The following is a 22,003-nucleotide window of genomic DNA, read 5'->3' on the forward strand; positions in this document are numbered from 1 at the left end:
GAGGATGTTATTCATAATCCACACTCCGGAATAACCAACCATCTTTTTTTTATGACGTCTTAATTGCAGACTTGGAGACTTGGAAACATCCCACTCTAACATGACTTCACCCACGCCTGTCGAACAACACAGATATGTTAAAGACAGTTACTACTGAAGTAAACACACCACCCGCGGTCTACCGTTGTAGTTTTGCTGTCAGTGCTGTGTCAGTCCAGTGAACATTAACACGCAATTTGGACGCACGCAGACAGACCTATTGACACATGACAGACGACGACATGACCCAGAGCTAAATTCGAGGAGAAATAAAAGTTTTTCACACATACTAATTTGTGTGATGATGTTTAGGATTGGATATTTTGCGAACTTTCTTGTTGAGAGGGGTTTTATACTTACAGGGACATCATTCACGAACGCTTGTGAAGCATGGGTTCGGCAAATTGCGACATTATGGGAGTCTTCATCTCTGTTGTTTGGTAATCTCATGCTCCCCTTTAAGAAGAAGTAGCGTAACTATGGTAAAAGATGTTAACAACATGTTGAGCTGTGAGTTGGGAGCTGAATTAGTGACCACACTTTTGGGGTAAACATACTTTTCTTTGCCAAAATTAAATGACCAAACTTTCTTTAAACTGAACTTAGCCCTGAGAAGAAACATACAACAGTAACCTTAACGTATTAAAAATGAAGAAAAAACAACGAGAGCAGTTTGTGATGATCTTCTTCACAATGGAGCGACCTATTCACCTCATCATGCACTTTATGTACATTAACTTCTGCGATGAACCACTAACGGAAAATCAAACTAATACCAACACTGTAAATTACCTACGCGTACCCACTCTGACGAATAATACTGCTTTAGGATATCATATCGAATACAAGGACAGAGTCAACACTCAAAAAATATGTTTTGCAAACACTTGGCATGTTTATGTCTTCGTCCATGCTCTTTGACAAAGAGGAATGATAAAACAAAAATAAATAGACATGGCAGGAACCTTCTAGGATAAGAAACAGCTTCTTTCTTTGCCAATAAGTATTCAGTGTTTCATTGCCTGAGAATTTGTCCACAGTTGTGTTTAGTGAAGTAAACAATGGCCATCAAAAACTATTTTCATTTAAACTGCTGTGGCAAGAGGTCTATAATACTGAAAGGAATGATTTGAGAAGGCTTCCAAACACTTGAGGATCCACCTCAATGTGTGCTTTTGTATCTCAAAGTGTCTCAGACCCAGTACTGGTTCTTTTTTAGGGCCGGGTTTGTTGTCCGACAGTGCTGCAACAACTCCGGGTCTGTTTCTTTGGAGTCCATGTTGGACATAGGGATATTATTGGCTGGGTCAGTCTTGCGAAAGGTTTCGGCGCTGGCCACTTCTCCGTTTTTGGGCTTCGAAGCCGCTGTCTGGACATCATGCTTGCCTGTCTTGTTTTTACGGATCAGGTAGTAGGCCAAGACGGCTGCCAGCAGCAAGAGGAGGAGAACTACGAGGATGGGGATGAGAATAGACCAGATGTTGCTGCGTCGAGAGACATGCGGTTTCCCATGGGAGTTTGTGCCAGAAGATGCTGTAGTGGCGGCATCTCCATGGGGCCAGTCCATGTTGCTTTTCCAGTGAGGGCTGGCTGGAGTGGCGACTGGGTCTCCTGAGGGAATCCTCAGCAGAGTGACAGGGTAGACACCAGAGGCATTATAGGGGCCTGTCTGAAAGAACAGCACACATTCGGCAGGAGGCACCCCATGGGCTTTGAGCAGAAAGCGGGCTTCATCCTGACTGACACCATCTTGTGAACCAGAGGAGCGATTTAGGATTTCCATGGCTACATGGCCTTCGTCCAAGTCCCTGTGGCTGAACGTGTCCACTGGCTGACCTTCACCGGCACCTCCAGACCTAACAAAACGAGCTCCTCGTGGCTGTTGGATGACAGTGAAAGTGGGGGATGCTCTGGTCTTGTTTGCCAGTGGAGATGCATCCAGAAGCTTCCTGTCCAGCTGGACAAGGGTACCTTGGGGTAAGAGAGGATCCTGAGCAATGTTAGCCAGTGGCTGCACTGTGATGTTGAGAACAGAGGAGACATTAGCAGCACGACTGCGGGCCACAAACGCGACACTATCTCGAGGTGACGTGGACTTCACAAAGCGGACACTCACTCTGCCTTCCTTGATCTGTTTCTGGGTGAAGGCTGAAGTGGGTTGCCGGTCCACCATGACAGCCGCATACTTAGGAACACTTGTGATTTTGTAAAGGATGTCTTCCTCCACCGCACCCCCAGTAGTGACCTGCAGCATTTCTTCAGTCACAAGTGTCTCATCATCACCTTGTTTCACCTTGATCTCCGGAGCTTTGTTGAGAAACAAGGTGCGAGCCAGGACACTGATGTGGAGCGTGTGTGGCTCTGTTTGGTGTTCTCCATCTGACACGATGAATTCCACAAAGCCGTCTACAAGGCTTCCATCACTGTAAAAGCCCACTTGCCCACGGTTGATCATCTCTTGTGTGAAACCAGTGATAGGGCCTCTCGTGTTTGAGTCGACCAGTCGTCCATTGCCAGGGGCTTTTGTCACCTTGAAGTGAACCTCATCTGGTGGACTGTCCTCATCTTGAGTGTTGAGATGCTTCTTGGTCAAGATAGTCATGGAGCCCTGAAGCACCTCCAAAAGCATGTCTGTAGTAACAAGTTCAGGGGGATCAGAGCCTCGTTGTTTGATTGAGATGTTAAACATCTCCTCCAAGACCACAGCATCGGCAGGTGAGGCCACATCATGGCTCTCAGACTTAAGACGGGCCCTAAAAGAGAAGCTGTCAAAAGAGGCCCTCGAGTCATCATGGAGATATTCCAGCTTTCCTTGATTCACATCCTCCTGCATGAAGGTCGGCGCATCACGAGGCAGGTCCTGACCCCCCAGGGTTATACGACCACGGACGGGCAAGCGCTTAATCTCAAAAACTACATCCACGTCATCTTGGTCAGCCTCACGTAAGCTAGCCAGAAGGTTGGAGGCATCAAGGATTGTATCATCAATGGTTTTCCTCTGGCCCTGGACAATTTCCAGACCTGAATGGAAACAAGAAAAACAGACAGAAAATGTGATATAAACGTCATCATATTCAGTTTTCGGAGATATTGTCCATCCAACGTCGTCTCCTTTTGCTGTGTAATTATGCATCACAGTACATCAAGGCAGTTGGCACGTTAGGAGAGACAGCTGTAGCAGAGTGCTTGTTGTTTAGGCAGCGACAGATGCAGGCACGATAAATCTCTTTATGTGGACTGTTCGGGCAATTACAGTAGATAATAAGAAAGATTCTCTCTATGAAAAATTCAAATTATGAACAATAAAGGACAAGCGAAGCCATTCCCCAGCATAATGGCCAATCAATCAGAAAGGGACATAAATGTGATTTCAATTTTTTTTAAATTAAGATTCAAAAGGGGCTGCCATTTTCAGATCAGCGGCTTTTTAAGGCAGGACGGCGTGTTGAATCAGGATCAGACACTCAACAAAGAATAGAACATAATATTAATGTGAAAATATTGTGTCCTCTGTCATGTTGATATTTACCTTTGTTGTTCCACAGCTGTGAGGAGACGTTGCTGTGAGCAGCATAGTAAGAGATGGTGATGGGCAGAATGTGACGGACATCTGGAGCTGGTTGGGAAGACAGCGCGAGCTCTACCGAGTCTCTCACCACCCAGAAAGGCTCATCGGGCATCTGGTGCTCATAATAGATGGCTCCTGACTCCAACTGTGGGGGGAGATAGAGAGGTAGGATAGGTAGATAGATAGGTAGGTAGGTGGATGGATGGATGGATGGATAGATGGATGGATAGATAGATGGATAGATGGATAGATAGATAGATAGATAGATAGATAGATGATAGATAGATAGATAGATAGATAGATAGATAGATAGATGGATAGATAGATGAATAGATAGATAGATAGATAGATAGATAGATAGATAGATAGATAGATAGATAGATAGATAGATAGATAGATAGATAGATTAAATGTAAGCTCAGGTTTTAGAGTGTTGTGTTTGCAGTCACACTGATAACATCATTTTTTTGACTTAAGTCATTTTACAGACAAAGACCAATATATTTGAAAATAAGTTTTACTGCTCCCTTTCCCACTGACATTGGTAAAACCCACAGTAAGAGGGAGCTCAAATGGCTGCAGCAGTGGTTTGGCTCAGCTGAGCTGGGTTACTGGTTGGAGACGTGGAATGTGATGGCCTGCGTTCACTCTCTGAGGTCACTGTGTCCTAAACTCAACTCTTCCCTCTCTACGTCTCTCTTGCACAAACAAATGTGCATGAAAATATCTGCGTATGCACGCACAAACAAACTGCTGAATAGTGCAATTCATCAAATCGTGTTTTCAGCTCAATCGACTGTCACTATAATCTAAACCGAGCAGTTGTTCCCGTGTCCGTCCAAGTAGGGTTAGACGTCAGGTGTGGAGATGAAAGGATACGGCCTATGATGCATACACGGTCAACTTGTTTAGCTGTATAATCTTAAACCACTATCAAATACACCATCAATATATATGTTTTCTTGAATGCAATCATCTTATTCACTGGAACATCACATGTTTAAGAATAAACTAGAATAAACAGAAATGTAGCAGCGATCATTTGCCTTAATCTATAAAATAATGGCCTAATGCTCAAGGGAGTGGAGATCCTGGTGCTAAGCAGACTGCAATTAGAGCACACAATAAAACTTAATTTGTACATAATCAGGTGATAAAACAGGTCAGCATGAGGTTGCAGGGTTTCATTGGTTTAATGTTAATTAAAAAAAGGGAGTAATGAGTGTGGACTAATGTGTTTGGACTGGGTAAGGATTGCAGAGAGTAACTGATAACTGATAACAGTTCAAATGTCTAATTTGTAATTTCTTCATCTAAGTGCTGTTAGGATTTAAGAGACTATAACTATTGAGTTAGGGACAATAAAGTAGGGTCGCACTTCACACTAGTGCTAGACAGGTTGGGAGCTTTTGTTGGATTTAGTTATCCTTTTATCTATGCACTGAGAAATAATAAGATAAATTACCTAAAACTTAAATGTGTCTCATTGCAGTTTCTGCAAAACTGGCTAATATTTGAGTTGAGCTAAATTAGTCTGTATAATTTAATTCACCGGACAAGAATACACCTGCATTTCAAAATGCAAGCTGCATGTGACTTCGATGGATCTCATGATAGAAGAAAAAGAAAATCTTCTCTGACACACACATATATTATGTATATGTATATGTATATATATATATATATATATATATATATATATATATATACATATATATATATATGCATTCATACATATATACTTTCAGACATGTGGAAACACATGTTTATTATTTATTATCTTTATCTTTACTGTCTTTGTTGCTGTGTCGCTATTATAATAATTGTTGTTTCAATATTTACTTTCATTACAGAGTCGTTATCATTACTATTGTTATGAAACACTAGTCCAAGGAAGGGATACTAGTTTAATGTGTGTGTGTGTGTGTGTCCCACCACCACACACTCAGAGTGAGAGTGAGAGTGAGAGAGAAAGAAAGTAATTACCTGTGTTTGTGAGAAGCGTGTAATTTCCTCATACTGGTTCCTGTCATTGGCCAAGATGAGTCTTCCCAAACGAGGTGGGCGGATAAGTGAGTAGCTGATCTCGTTTCCATCCTCGCTGGTTACAGCCCCCAGGTTGGCACTTGTGATGGGCTGCCGTGCTCCTGTGAAAACACAAACGTGCACAGACAAGGTCTTGACTGCTCAGGTGATTCTGTGGAAAGTGCACTCCCTCTCTCCCTCTCTCTCGCTCTCTCTCTGCAGTGTAGTTGAGGCTTGTAAAATTAGGCAGTTCATAAATGTCACAACATTTATTGCCGGGAGTAAGTTATGCGCATCACTGTAAGGAAGCACATCCTGATGTGTAGTTAGTTTCATGACATCATTTTGTCAGAGCTTCAATAAAAGATTTATTATGAAAAGAACTTAGGTTACTGCCTGTGCTGTATTCTTTTACCATCACTTATTGTACTACACACTTTTATATCATAAACTAGAAATTATACAAATAATATATCTCTTTGGTGCACAGCAGCTTCTGAAATAAATATTCTACAGGCACAGTGACATAAAGAGAATTGTCACTGAAAGCACAATCTTATGAATCGTATCGTCTTATGAAGAGTTGAATTTATAAGCAATAATTCAATGTAGTGCTGCTCCAAAGTTATTTTGTTGGATATGAGCAATAGAAAGTATATAAGTAAGAACGTATAAGAGCACATAAAGTTTTAAGTAAGATATATACAACTTTACATGTGGGGGGAAAAAGCTAGAGGAAACACAATAGCACATTGTTGATTGTGATGTCTAAATGTGTTGATAGTGGAGTTATAGAAGATATATTCCAGTACACACACTGTAAATTATATGGATACAAAAATAAAACAGAAGAAATATAAATACAGTTTTTTTAAAAAAAAGACGCAGTCGCCATGGTTATCTTTCCATCGCTGTGGTCTTCACAGTTTAAATTCTAAAAAGGGTTTTGGCATAATACCTGGAAATACCATGAGCTCCTCCTGCGTTACCATGGTGATGGTGAGAGGCCTGGCTGTGATGACAAATTGGTAGAGAGGAGACGTGTGCTCTCCATCTGTCACAGTGAAACTGAAACCACCAGACTCCTCACCTACAGCAACAGATAAGACGCTTGTTAGTGGCCATTTAGTTCACTCAGTGTTCGCTTGCTTTTTTTATTCCTTCTGTTGTGTTATTCTTTCATCTACACACTAATACACTAGATTACAGAGATTACTAGATACACTGGAACAATTATTTTCATCACAGCATATCTGTCAGGACTCAATAGAGTAATTGATCAATACCAATTGATTACTTTGTCAGATATTAAGGCCTCTGCTTAGTGAGACTCAGATTGCTATTATTGTGACTACACTGCTAATGTAAACAAATAAACAGGGGCTTATGTTTCCCTCACCCTCGTGAATGAAGACGACCTCCCCGTTGTTTATGTGAGCCTGTGTAAAATTCAGGGCGCTCTCCTCCGGTGCCTCCTTCAACGCCACCATCCCACTGGTCGGCGCCTCTACGTTGTAAACCAGCTCCTCGGCTGGAGTGTCAGCGTCCTCAGTGTTCAGCATGCTGGAGGTGATATCGGCTTCCTCCCCAGCAAGAACCTGTGAAATGGAAAGAAAAAGAGAATTTTTTTCTTTAGATTAAAAAAAGACAAAACTCTTTAGTTGTAGATACAATCAATGACATAAAAAAACACTGTAAGACTGTAAGAAGAGTCATTTAATTGTAGTCATATTTTTACCATCCAAACTAAAATGTCATTAACTCTTCATCCAAAATGTTATGTTCTCCGAGAGAAAGAGAACAGATTAAAGTCTGAGTTATGTTTGCAGGTTTGTAATTCAAGCGAAGACTGCCGATTGTTAGAGGAGATGCAGTGTAAATAAGATGCTATACAATAATGTATAGCTGTTATCCCCAGGTCATTTTTTAGACACGGTAAACTACAGAGAAAGTGACATAATAACAAAAAAATAAAGCCACAAAAATAGAATACAGACAACCGTGTGCAAATAAACTATTTAAAAGCATAATTATTTCTCTGTGACAGTCTGGATGCTCCTGTTTTCAGAAGATGGAGCACAGCACCACAGACTGAATGATTCTCCCTGGGTGAAGCAGCTCTAATGGACATCTAATGGTTGTCTGGCTGAAAGGAACATTAATTGAAAAAAATGGGCCACGTCCCCCCAAAAAGACATTCTTAAATAGCTGGAATCAGCTGAAAAAGTGAGACAAGGCTTCCTTGCAGTAAGAGGTGAACATCGGTCTTGAAAGCCATTTGCCCTCTGATACCTTTCTCCCTTTCTCTCTCTCTCTCTCTCATCCTGCTTTTACAAGTCACAGAACAAGAATCTCAGGAGAACAGGAGACAGGAAGCTTTAGAGGTCCACGTCTGTCCTATCCACCTCTCTGTGACTTAATGACTTAATTCATTCATCAAATGAGGATGGCTGTCAAAGGCTCAGGTTTTGTTGATGTTTATTTAAAAACGCACAAATGCCTTGTTGATATTTCCGCTCCTATCATACACAAAAACACTGTGTCTACCTGTGCCCAGAATTTACAAACAGCACCACCAAATAACGCAAGTGAGCTAGAGAGGCACGGCACATTAACAACAGCTGCACTGGGGAGTGGTTTATTGTTAGAGCCTAAAAGCCTAATTTGGTATGTGCAAGTCTGAAGACTTATGTTGAAACACAATTTAGTTCACAAGTATGCAGCACACAAAGACACACACAAGTCCCAGTCAGAGGTACATACAGGTGTAATGTTTAGCTGAGGTGGATGGTGGGATGTTTGTTGAGCTCAATATAAACTCACTGGTCAAGAGGAAATTTGACCGGTATTATGTACTGACCAACCAGTAAACTTTCCTCCAATAGATGCCAGAACACACAATATTATGCTCCACAGGTTTTTACTCTCGCATATTAATCCAACATTGGTGTATAATGTAAATCAGTTGAAGATAGAAAGGAAGTAACAGAGGATTCATTTACAGGAGAATGACAATGAAGACAATAATGAACACCCGATGTAGTTCTGGGATAAATATAAACAGTCTTTAAATTGCCTTAAAAATCCAAATCAGGGTTCCAATGTTCAAATGAGGTCACATCACTGTGCATGTTGTCAGTGCACTTTTTGAACAGTGCAGTCCACAGTTCTCAACACTAGGTGGCCTCATCATCCCACTACAAACCCCAGCAAAGCAGCAGACAGGCGAGGGCAGGTAACCTGAAAACAGCCTTGCAGATCGAGGGGTTTATATAACAATCAATGCATTTAGCGCCTAAGAGGATGGGCTGCAAATTTAATTTGATCAGACACAAAGGGTAATATTTCATTTGGAGGAAGGAGTTACCATAGACAAACGACTCCACAGAAGACCAGCATCTCTTAAATGTTTAAGACTGTGAGTGCGGCTCGGGCGACCACAACTCTATCTCCCTCCCTCTGTCTCTCTCTCTCTCTCTCTCTCTGTGTCTGTCTCTGTGCAGGCCTGAGAAACCTTAAGTACAAAGCACAGAGAGTGTTTTTAATTGCACGTAGGGGAGTGGGAGGTAAGGCTGGACAAGCTGCAGGCAGACAGGAGGGATGATGATAGTGGCTGTTGTAGCTTAGAAGGAATGAGGACACTGTGACTTCAGCTCCTCGTCCTGTGTATTTTCCTCTGAGACACTGATATTCACCACTACTTTTTTTAACGTACTTTTGACGTAAAACACTAATATAGCAAGAGATTAGGCTGGCATTCAAACAGTCAGACAGACAGACAGACAGTCGGACAGACAGGCAGACCCAGTGGTCACCAAAGTCAAGTTGAAGCAGACGGAGACAGGGAGAGAGAGATGGAGAGTAAACCCTAATCAAGACCAGCTGCATCCGGCAGACCAAACAGGATCAATGTTGAGCTTTAAACAGAGTCTGATCACGACCATGTTAGTCACCATGTCTGATCATCACTGCACACACACACACGTACACACTTGCACACTTCCTGCTTTAAATCGATCCAAAATGCTGCTGGGCGAGCCTTGGCTCCCGTGTATGGGATAGAACATCCTCATGGAATTGAGTCCGGCACAAACACACCAGCAGAGGAGGCACGGGGACTGGATGCTGCTCCTAATGCTGCTTTGCCAGAAAAGCTGCGGTCTCATCGACCATCTTGGTTTTTCCAAAAATACGGGTTGCTACGGAGACGCGGGAAGAGAGGGCTGGATGACACAGTTGGTTTCCAGTTCTGTGAGCTGATTACTGCTGCCTTTTTTCCAACAGCCCTCATCCTGCGTAAAACTTTTCTTTTATGACTGACAGGAATTAAATGTGACAGTGTGTCACAACACACAGGGTGTACCTCCTATAGACTTAATTAAACAAGAGGGTATTGAATAGTGGAGCGTCTGTTTGACACAAGTGAATCACTGCCTCCTACTCTCCTCCAGTTGCTGTATGTGGCGTACGTGATTTATTTTCCCACTTGTTAGAGCTAAAGAGCTGAGAATATGCTAATCCACTTGTGGGTCTTAATAAAAACAAACAGACAGGTCAGTATTCTTTAGAGTGGAAATAAAAAGTGTCTTTTCACAACTGTGTGCATGTTGAATTCTGGACTGTAGGCTGTTGACAGAACTACACAATATGGACGTGGACAAGATCAGTAAATTATGGAGTTCAATCTATCATCCAATATCAGCTCAGACCATTTGGACTCTGGAACCAGTAATCTTAAAATGATCCAGATGTGTTTTCACATCTAATGTTACTCAAGTTGGCAGCTATACATCATGAAATTCATGAAATTTTTGTCTCTTATTTTTAATAGGAGACACGATTCTTTATGTCTTGAGCATCAGACCAACGATGCAAAGTCTTGGACCGGGCGGGAATGTCTACGGCATCTTAAATCACACATGCACAAGTCTTTTTTTCACTCACATGGTCTAAAATATTAATGTCCCCGCAGGGAATGAAGTTATTGTTTGCACATTGTCATTTTTAAAGCATAAAACAGTCACACAACACAAAAAAAGTGTGTTCTTCCACCATCACTCAAAAAAGGACCGCTTGAATTCCAATCAGCTGAAATGTAGAAAAAGAAAATAACAAAACTGGAACTGTACATTTTATAGGTTTAAAAGATTTCCCCATCATTTAACATTTAAAGCCGTCGAGCATTTTTCGAGGAACGGCTCAGAATAACAGCTTGCACGTTATCAAAGAGCAATACATTACCTCCAGGCCCGTGTTACGTGTCAGTTTTGGCGGCTCGTCGTTGACTGGTATGACAGTCACCGAGATGGTGAGAGGGAGGCTGCGACGCTCAATCTCATAAGCCGAGGCAGAGAGTGTAAAGCTGTCCTCGGTGCTCTCAGTGCTGTCATGCATGTAGTAGATGTTTCCAAGTTTCACCTGGAGAACACAAAAAGGATCCAGATGTCACTCAGATCTGAATCAGATGCGACGGCGAGGAAACAAAGGGAATACAGTTTTCCATTCACAGACACGGTGTCGCTTAACACCTATAACTAAAGAACACCACTCTGTCCTGGGAAAACGTGAAGACACTCAATTGGGAAAAGTAAAATACGGTTTGTGCTGAATTTCTGTACTTGATTCCAGTACTTGGACTTTCCTCAGATAAAAGAACCTCCTGTTTGGCATGAACACTACAAATTTACAACTCAGTCTGTGTTACACAAAGGAGCTTGAAGCGTGCAAGTGTTTACGCGGAGTGTGTTGCTGGGTTTTGTTTCTTGCACTGTGGCAAGTGAATCTCCAGTGTCAAGCAACTCTTTTACGGGCTTATTTTCGAAAATGTTCCTTTGTTTGCAAAGTTCCCATATAAAGACTACAGTCGAGGCAAAGTCAACATTTGGCAGCAGCACAGGATCAAGGAGAATCTCCCCTGTTGAACAAAAACCTTGATGGAAACCAGATGCACAATGGAATCAGTCATAGTGTTGAATGAGCTCGATGGAAAACAGCACCTGTGGCCAGGACAAGCCCGCTCTGTTGACACTCTATATACAGAAGAAGAATGTTAGAGTCCAGCGTGGCTGTGTGCTTGTTCTACTATATCCCATAATATTCCATCTATCCCTTTCCCTCTGATCCTTTTTGACAAATTTACAAAGATTCAGGCTCCCGCTGGGATGACAGTGAGAGCTGTTGTCTGATGAAGTCAATGAGCCGCTATGAGGGGACTCGCCTCAGAGAGCAGGAAGTGTCAAATGGAAACCATATGACGGGCATCACTGTGGAATAACAACCCCCTTCATCATTACTGATCGGGTAAAGTTGGGGAGACAATCAGTCTGCATGCTGGCATAATAAACAGTGGGTGGTTGTTGTGAAATGTGGCCCTCGGATTTATCGGGAGAAAGACTGACGCGGGTGTCAATATTTGATACTAGCTGCTGTGCGGTTTATTTCCCTTTCTGTGGGGATTATTGTGAAATAATGGTGGATGCTTACCTGCTGTATTTGGGAGAAAGTAGAGAAATAAACCACGTAAATGTCCTCTGAAACCATTTTATGTTTTGTGAAAAATAAAGGCACCTGTGTTTACTTGAATGGCTTTGCACAGCTAGGGGAACTAATGGAGACTAATGTTGTATTTCAGCAAATTGCATTTCTTCAAGTTGGATCCAACTCAAAGCAGCATTATGTTACTGAATGTGTACGTTGCTTGCGTTTATTGTCCAAACTGTTTTATATTGACTTTGCTCTTATACTTGATTGCTATTTTAATGCTTTGATATTTTTCCCATCTCGTTTCATTTGTACGATACATGTTCCCGCATTTTGCTTTTAAATACTTTCGTTTGCCTCGCATTCATTCTTTGTGTCTTGTAAAGCACTCTTTGAGAGGTCCTATATAAAGTTTATTATCACGATGATTACTTTGTTTGCCAAAGCCGGAGTTAATCTTGTCAGTATTGTGGTTTGAGCCATACATATTTTCTTCCACTGATTGAAGCCTTATGTTACACATTTTCTTGTTAATCTCGATGTAGTTATCTTACTGCCCCTGCCTTGTTGGAACACTTATGATCTGGTTAGAATGCAGGGCCGACTGAAGCGTGGGCATTTTATCATCATCTGGGAGAGCTGACAATTTCATTCTCTAAGGCTAATAGTACAAAAAGCCACACATTTAAGTCTCCAGTGAGTAGTGATTTTTTTTTTTTTTTCCTTTGTGACCTTTCCACACCGGAAGATGATGATGCACGTTCATCTCCTCACCGGCAACATAATTGCAACTATGTTCTGAAGCCATTCAAGCTGTACTTTAGGATATGTGACACACTATACACACTGTGTCTGGCAGTAGCTAACCACAGGAGGTTTTTGTGCACTCTCACATTATTATAGGAATATACTGGGCCAGTTTATTTTGGCTCCAGGCGGTCAATCGCATCGTCAGTTTTTCCACAATGGTTCGGCAAAGAGGAGCGAAGAGGAGGCAGGGAGAACACGGCGAGATGTAGGAGCTATAAGATATGTGTCCAGACATGTGTGTTCCACTAAACTATGTGGTCCATTGAGAATGCATGAGGTTTTTCCACTGGTAGCTACTCATGCATTTTTAATATTTTCCTAAAGCTGGGGCCTTGACCACATGGAGGGAGACCAGATAAGTGTGCAGCAGCAGCTCCACAGTCTATCTCATATTAAATCCAAACAGTGCTAAGTAGTAACTGGGGAAAGTTCCACAGTGATGCCATGCAGTCACAATCCTCTTGAACAAACCACCATGACCTAGTTGTGAGAGAGGAAGATGTTTTGCTTCTTGATGTTACTAAGACAGGATAAAATACAGATAATTGCTTTTTTTTGGGGGGTGTTTTCTGTGTGGCTTTAGTTTTGTGGCAGACGGAATAAAGCGCATGAATCTGAAGAAACTTAGCTGTTTGGTACGGGAAATTATAAATGGAGGATTTAATGTTTTGGTAGCTTTGGCAATATATGTGGTGCGTGGTCTTTGTTAGAATCTGATGCAATCTGACTAAAACAGTTTGATTCGAGATGAAAGTGAACAGAGCAAAAACAAATGCCTGAAGGAAAAGGAAAAGTGTAAACAATAGTTTCCTATCAACAGTGAATAATGTTACAATTTGTGAAAACTGCTGCTCAAAGTGAAAAACATCAAATCACCGTGATCACCCACGCTTAATGCTCCACTCAGGTGGAGCCAGGTTGTTGCGTCCTTGAGAGGTAAAAGTAACTTACATGACTAAACCTGGAATATACAACTTTTTGGCTTAAACGTGTCATTATGATGCCAAATCTACACAAGACTAGAGCTGCAACTAACGATTGTTTTCATAATCAATGAATCTGTCGATTATTTTCTCGATTAATCAATGAATCGTTTGGTCCATGAAATATCAGAAAACCTTAAAAAAATGTTGATTGGTGTTCGTCAAACCTGGAAATGATGAAGTTCTCAAATGTCTTGTTTTGTCCACAAACCAGAATGATTCACTTTTAATGATTTCTTTCTTTATCCAGAGCAAAGAAATGAAGAAAATACTCACATTTAAGAAACTTAAACAATCAGAAATTTTGTTTTGATCATGAAAAAGCTTTGAGCTGATTACTCGATTATCAAAGCAGTTGCCGATTAATTTCGTAATCGATTAATAATCGATGAATCGATTAATTGTTGCAGCTCTGGTGTCTCTGCACCATCACAACAGTGACACAACAGGAAACACTATGGCCACAGCACCAACATATAAGCCTTGAGCTTATATGTAAATGTAAATTGTAAATTTGAACCAACGCGTTGAGTGCACGCTAAAATGAGTGCATTAATCAAAGGAGCTTCAGAGGTTCATTAACTGCCAGCAAGCGACCGTCTGCTCATCAGCCAGCAGCAGAAGAGCATCATCATCATGTTGAGGCACAGAAATTATCTTGATTGTTGAAAAAAAAAAAAGGAGCAGCAACATTTAGATATGTCATCGTTGTGTTATTGTCTATGTGTGAATGTTTATTTTCTAAATTCCTCACTTAATGAAACCACATACCTCTTCCCAGGTAAAGTAGGAGAGTACGTCTCCATCGAGGTAGCGGATGTCTCCGTGCTCCGGGGGCTCCTCCACGAAAAAGTCTATGTTTGCTGAGCTGTAGAAGGGATGTGAGATGTTTATAGTCTCAGCATTAATTGCTCTGCTGAGGCCTTCCTTCACAGTTAAATTGAAGGTCTGGACGGGGATGAGCTGGGGGACAATGTTCACCGAGATCTGCAAGTCCTCCACCGTGGTAAAACCATTGCTGACGTCCACCGTGAAGGCATCACTGCCCTGAAAGAAATGGAAGTATAAATACGTTATGATATACTGAACGTAAACCCTTACACTTCAAACACATGAGAGGCAGAGGGGTGTGTATGAGAGGGGAACGATGTACTGTAACACAATAAATGAAACGACAACAAACCTGAACGGACGCAGACACATAGAGGATGTGTCCCTGGTCAATGTCCTCTTGACTGAAGGTGTTAATGTAGTCGAGGACAGGTGAGGCCATGCTGTCCGAACTGTTTGTCAGCTTGACCACGTGACCGAGCTGTGGGGGCTGTTTAATGGTGAACACCATTTCTGTGGGCAGAATATCGGCTTGCTCCACCTCAAAAGAGAAAGGCAGAGTTCAAAAATCAGTTAGTCTACAACATTGACATAATTGAGAGTAAAATATATAATTTCTTTACTATTGAAGTGTTAAACATACACACATATCATTTTGATGATGTTTGTCAACACAGTATACAAATTGTGAAAATTAAACTGATGATTAAGCCTTTCTGTGCTCTGAAGACAGATACTGTTGTCCCCAAGTACACACACAATGGAAGCAGATGAACCTCTTTTAGCTCTAATATAGCATAAGGGTATGCAGCTCTGCCAATGACACTTGGTAAAAGAAATCAAAACAGCAAATGCCATTTACTCTAAATTTAGCGTGAATGACATGGAGTTAGATACCTTGTACCAAGCATGTGTGCCTCTGTGTGTGTGTGTGTGTGTGTGTGGAGATTATGGAATCAGAGTTGCTGCTATTGTCAGAAGATTGTCTGTAATGTCTGTACTATACTGTATATACAAACAGAGTGCATTGAAAGTAGTCCTGCTATGGTGTAGACTGATGAAGTTTGAGTACAGTACGGCAGAACATGAAGAAGTTAATGTGACTTTGGGTTACATTCAAAGCTCTGCTGCAGACTCTAACACAGGTAGAGGAGTTTGAATGAACTCCTTGATGCCTTGGTGTTTTCAATGTGTCAGGTGATCATACTATTTTCCATTGCATAGTAAGGAGACTCAGTGGAAATGTCTATGGAAGCCAAGTCAATATTTTGTCTTTCAAGGGCATTCGGCTGAGGCTCTGCTGAACGCATATTTCAAGAGAATGTGTACAAGCTGTTAAGGGTGTTTCCCAGCCAATACTGTAGATTTAAGATGTATGAACTATTGTGAAATTGAACTTTAAAAGACAGAATACTTTCATTTCTAAACTGCTAAAGTCAAGCTATATTTACAGGGAATATGTAATGAATGGGCCGACAATTTAAACCTCATTAATCCCTTTCAAGATGAAGTGCAGGCAGACTCCTTTCATAAATTACAGTGGGCTTCAGAAGGCTCCTCGGGGGATGCTTAGTGCTCTGTTTTCCACACTCCATAGACACTAATTTAGTTCACAAACTAGATTAAAAGAAGTAACTGCATAGTCATATTTGGCGCTGCTTTCATGTGGTAATAATGTAGATTAGGGAGAGAGTTTAAAGTCATGCGAGGGGCTGAAGATATAAACCTGTCACATTATTACTTCATTGTAATAACACTAAGTTATATCTTTAAAATAAACAAACAAACAAACAAACTGCGAGGGTTAACGCTTTAGTGCTTAATTTGTTCCAGAAAAATGTTTCAATGTTATTTGTTGAAACAACATAGCCATCAATAAATCAAGTTGTCGAGAATATATAAAAAAGGAAAACATGTGAAACAGTAGGGGTTTAAAGAAACTTGCAGGACTAAACATTATCATAATGAACTGCATGGGTAAGTGACAGGTACACGAGTGAATCAATCCATTGTGGACTGAATTCAATTATTGGTTGTGTTTTAATGTGAGGGCTACCGACACAGGATTGTAATTTTTATTTTTTCACAGACAACTTAATTCACTGATGGTTATGAGAACATAAACTATATTTAAATGCCAGTAAATAAATCATATACAAAAGTCTATGGTAGAACATCCAATGCCACCATCAGTAAAAGTTACCTTAAGTTGATCCTGGCTGATGATGGTATGTTCTCCCTCATAGGAAATTAGGACCTCATTGGTCATCACCTCAGGCTCAGAGAGGTAGCCTTGCTTGAATATTTTAATCCTGAATGTGCCTTCTTCATGATATCCATGGGCTTGGACAGTGAAGCCAAACGAGTCCTTGGACCTCAGGCTCTCATAATTGTGCTCATACGACACAACACCTTTTTTGAGGTCCTTCTGGGAGAATGTAGAAGCCTCAATCCCACTCACAATAATCTTGCCATCACTAGGTGGGGATGTAATCTGGAACTTGATCTCACTTTCATCCCTGATGTCCATGTTGGTGTCGGCGCTCAAAACTGTTGTGTTGAGAGTCTTAGTGCTTCCATGGTCGATGACAACGATTGTGTTGCTCACCAATCTTAAGTAGGGCTCACCGGCCTGGATCTGAAGCAGTGCCGTGGTTTTGTGGAAACCATCTGAGACCTGGAGTGAGAAACGCTCCTTATCTGCTCCGTGGTGAATGAAAAGGACTTTCTTGTCTCGCAGGTCAGCTTGCGTAAAACGGAAGAGAGGCTGTGATGGATTAGACGTTGAGACAATATTGCCTGAGAGAATTCCTTCCCGAGCGTAGACAATTTGGGTGTCATTGAAACCCGAGTCATCGTCTTTAAACTGGATGACATCAGTTGTTAGTAGGCGCTGACCGTGGCGGACAACGTTGAAGACTTTTTCCACAATCCTCACAGGAGCATGATCGTTCTTGGACTGGATTGATATTCTAAAGACACCATTTGCCATTTCCTGTGTGTCTGAACCTTCTGCTGATTGATCAAAGGCTGAGAAATGGAACTCGTCACTGTCTGTCTTGTAACCATCATGTTTGTAAACAAGCCTGCCAAGATCCAGGTCTTCATTACTGAAAACTCTAATTGCCCCCTCAAATCTAGGCTGACCAGGAGGTGAGTCCCTCATCAGTCGACCATATTTTGGCCCCTGTGTGACCCGGTAAAGAAAATCTGTTGAAGTTGGCGACTGCATCCAAAGGTAATTGCTGTTCAGAGTTTGCTCACCACCCTGGAGGACAACTAGTCCCTCATTGGTCAAAACAGGAGCATCTGCATTGGCAAGGATATTAATTGGGAAGGTGTACACAGGAGAGTACTGATTCTCAAAGAAGAGCCTGAACTGAAACTGGTCAATACTATCCACAGCGCTTTGCACTCGAACCTTGAAGCTAACAGTATTGTCCAAAATGTCCTTTTGGGTGAAGATATCACCCTCATATAGTTCTTTGTCTAACAAGAGGAGACTACCCAACGTTGGTGGTTTGACAAGGATGTATTTTACGTGTAGCGGATCTGGGTTTTTGCCTTTGACTTCAGCCTGAATCTCTGTAAGTCCAATTGTTCGCTCCTCCCCAGCCTCCATCTCCAAAGGAACCAGGGTTGAAACTTTGACTGGTGCAGGACTGATCTTTATTAAGAAGGTGTTGTTCCAAATTGCGAACAACCCCAGGTGGGTGTTGAACTGAATGCGCTCCACAACAATATCTTCCTGGTCGCTTGAGTCTGTGCTGACATAGAAGAGGCGATTTTGCTCGAGGTCAGATTGATGGAAAGACGTAACCTGCGTGTACGTCCCATCATTTGCTCTAATCTGTAGTTCACCAAATAATAATGACTGTGTGACGTTATATAGAATAGCTCCATTACGCGGATGAGCAAGAACAGCTAGATTTTGAAGATCTATGGACGAGTTGCTGCCTTGAGTTAAGAGAAGGCCTGTGTTCGTGACAAGCGTCATATGTGGCTGGGTGACGGACATCTTCAAAGTAGTTGAATGGCTTACTGACTCTCCATCAGACACTTCCAGGGTAATGCCGGCAGCAATACCCCCTCTATGTACAAAATATATATTTCCATCTTTCAACTCCCTGCAAGTGAATTCGGAGATGCTTCTTCCCGGCTGTTGACCATTTTCTAAGTAACCAACGTCCATGGACGGCTCTGAGGTTACAGTTACTACCAAGTCATCACAACGGGTGTCAGAATCCATGATTTTGATAATACTGGAGCTCAGTCGAGTCCTGCCGTTTTCTGTGATGATAATTTCTTCTCCACTAAGTTGTGGTATATCATTGACAGGAAGGATTTCAATTGGAAGGATATAATCATGGGCCGTCTTTAGACATTCTGGAAGATTACCATTACTGTGAGCAACCACCTCGAGTTGGATTTGATCTGCGTGCCTTTCATTTCCATCATGCATGTACTTAATCTTTTTATTAATAACATCCAGAAGAGTGAACTTTTGCGTGCGTTTTAGGTTGACGTTCACATCAACGAGGCCATACAAAGGATCATTCAGGAGAGTAAAGATAATCTGTGACTCCCGCATTCCTGCAGCACTGAGGTCAAACGTTGGGCTTAAGTTATTGATATCAAGAAATGCTTCCCCACCTTCCGGCACAAGCAATGGTGTGACATTCAGAAGTTTTGTAACGTTTTTGAATATGTCCGGCGTTTCATCTGTTGGGTAGCAATGTTGGTCATTCAAGTCCAGATCGGCATATGTGTATATGTGTACAGGGGGAGAAGTGGTAGTTGTGTCGGCATCATAATAACTTGAGTAGTCATAGTCCTCTCCTTCACATTTAACGTGAACATCCTTGGTCACCAAAGCATCCTGGAGGCTTCGGTCCTTCTGATTCACTTTGATTTCCCCTAAACAACCGATGAAGGATTCAGCCGTCATTTCGTCCTCTACACGACTCAAGGACCCGCTTTCACGGAAAACATCCTTCATTTTACCGTGGATGCCTCCTAAATACAGATTTCCAACTAAGTCGAGGTTTTGCGATGAGTTGAAATGGAGGTAGGAAGGCTTGCTATCCACATTAATAACAAAAGAATGCTGACTGATTTGAACCTTGACTCTATGCCACTGATCATCATCCAGCTGCACCCAGGTATTCTCCAGTACCTCCAAGCCATTACCGAGGTCCAGGGCACCTTTGAGATAGCCTTTCATGACACCAATAGCAATAAAGTCTGAATCTCTTCCAGGGTGGAATACAAGCAATGCATCCTCAATGGTAGTTTTCATGAGGAATTCCAAGACCCTTGGAGCACCACTAGCACCACTCCAGGTGGGAAAGGAAACAAAGGAATCAGGAGTGCTGAAACTAGTTGCCTCACCATCACCAGCCTCAAACTCACTGCTGCAGGATTCTTTTGTGTCATGACATTGTTTATATGCTGTGCTGAGAATATCAAACTGATGTGACTCAAATTTAACCTCAGTCATACACCCACGGAAAGGGGGGATGGCATTGCTGAGGTAGGGAGCAGACAATTCTCCTGTTCCTCCAAGCCAAATGCCCAGGTCAATGTTAAGCTGTTCTCCATCATCATCCACGGGAACATATGTTGGAAAGAGCTCATCAATTATCATGGTGAGCTTGTCATCTTGCAATGCCAGGGAGATTTTGTGGTCCAGGAGGTTGTTCAGTTGTACTCCCTGGGATGAGGACAGTGTTACCTCACCAGCTCCTAAATTCATTCGTGCCTAAAGGAGAAGAAAAAGATAAGGTTGTTAAATATAAGGCACACACTTATGCTTTTATGGTGTGACAGATAAAATATCCCACACACTGTCCAACTTGCATCGGCAAAATTTATTATTTGCAAATTTACAACACTCGACCTTCATCAGCCTTTTTTGGTTTTGGTATCATGAGCTTTTATATTGTGGCACATGCAGTATTAAGTGTTTGACATTTGTTTGGTCATTAAAACTGATTAAAACCAGATCAAACTATGTTTATCATGGAAACTCGTCTTTAAAATGGGATACAATGTATTCTGTGCTGCTAGAGTGAACCCACCAACAATAACTAAATGTTGAGAGCAATTTGACTCCATGCCTGCTTGAGCACTGGGTCTCAGCCTGGTGTTATCTTAAGTATAAATTTGACTGAGACTGAACAATTGGCTCACAAAAACAAAAACAGAAACTCACAATAAACATTTAAGAGTCCAGAAAGCCCCACAGCCTGAAGAGGCTGAAGGACTATGATCACAGCATCTGATGTTATTTTTCACAATTAAAGGTTATTACTACAGGTTTAGACTTCTGTCTGGTAACACAGGGCCCCATACCTGCTCAAAGGGTGCAGTGAGCTTTCTTAAAAAACATTCTTTCTGATGAGATGGTAGCTAGAATAATTGGGCACAATAAAGCCTACTGCTGCAATAAAGTGGAGATGAAAGTGACACATTGTGGTAATCCAATGGGAACCAAAGTCGGAAGACAAGTGGCTTTTCACACACCACGAACAGGAAAGTAAGCATACATTTAAAACGTCCATTATAAATCACTCCCACAAAACACAATAAGTCAGACCGATGGGAGAAAGTCTGCAGACGAAAATGGATGAAAGTAAAAGATCCAAGAATCTGCAGTGCAAATGTCTTCCACTGTCATTCTGCCATGCAAACCGTGCAGGACAAAATTTCCCTGGTGAAGTGCATGCTGATACTCTTGAGGGGCGCCTTGCCAGAGGAGAGAAATGCCTGTGAAATAGCGTCACACGGCCAGTGTGGTGACAGGTGTACAGCCAGAGGAATTCCCTGCTCTCAGCAGTGCACAAACAGGCACAAAGCAGCCATGTGTGCAACACAGCAGGACAGTGTGCACACTGGTGTCCATCCCGTTAGACCGCGAGACATGATGGAGTCAGGGAGAGGGCAGATAAGTCAGTAAGGCCATAAATAACACTTTTAAAATTGAAATAATCTCTGTTCATGCGAATGTTTAAGCTCCAAGCGAGATCATTTTCTGTCGACACTAACAAGCCCAAAATCACTTGTGCAATTTAACTGTACAACAGCTGGTAAGGACAACATGGTAAGCAATGTTTGTAATTTGTTATTCATGTTCCATTTAACACTGGCAGTCAATGCTGATTCCAATGTGTTTCCTCCTTGAAAAGGCTCACCCGACAGGAGCCAAAATGGAGGACAGTATGTGAGTTAACAGATAGAGGTCTATGTCTCCAAACTTTCAGGCGAT

The 22,003-nt window shown here is 41.8% G+C and overlaps 1 protein-coding gene across 1 annotated transcript in view; it reads right to left on the minus strand.

Moving 5' to 3' along the window:
- Positions 1-601: 601 nt before the first annotated feature.
- The window catches only part of cspg4 (chondroitin sulfate proteoglycan 4), a 52,403-nt gene continuing 31,001 nt past the window's right edge, over positions 602-22,003 (minus strand). Inside the window, exons 3-11 of the mRNA XM_044037073.1 lie at positions 16,940-20,497; positions 15,089-15,277; positions 14,677-14,952; positions 10,874-11,050; positions 7,032-7,230; positions 6,591-6,722; positions 5,594-5,754; positions 3,569-3,752; positions 602-3,060 (exon numbers count right to left, since the gene is read on the minus strand). Coding sequence (XP_043893008.1) covers positions 1,232-3,060; positions 3,569-3,752; positions 5,594-5,754; positions 6,591-6,722; positions 7,032-7,230; positions 10,874-11,050; positions 14,677-14,952; positions 15,089-15,277; positions 16,940-20,497 — 6,705 coding nt within the window. The 3' untranslated portion in view covers positions 602-1,231. The remainder of the gene's footprint in view (positions 3,061-3,568; positions 3,753-5,593; positions 5,755-6,590; positions 6,723-7,031; positions 7,231-10,873; positions 11,051-14,676; positions 14,953-15,088; positions 15,278-16,939; positions 20,498-22,003) is intronic.

The sequence above is a fragment of the Solea senegalensis genome, linkage group LG10 (genome assembly GCF_019176455.1).
Source record: "Solea senegalensis isolate Sse05_10M linkage group LG10, IFAPA_SoseM_1, whole genome shotgun sequence".
Lineage (NCBI taxonomy): Eukaryota > Metazoa > Chordata > Actinopteri > Pleuronectiformes > Soleidae > Solea > Solea senegalensis.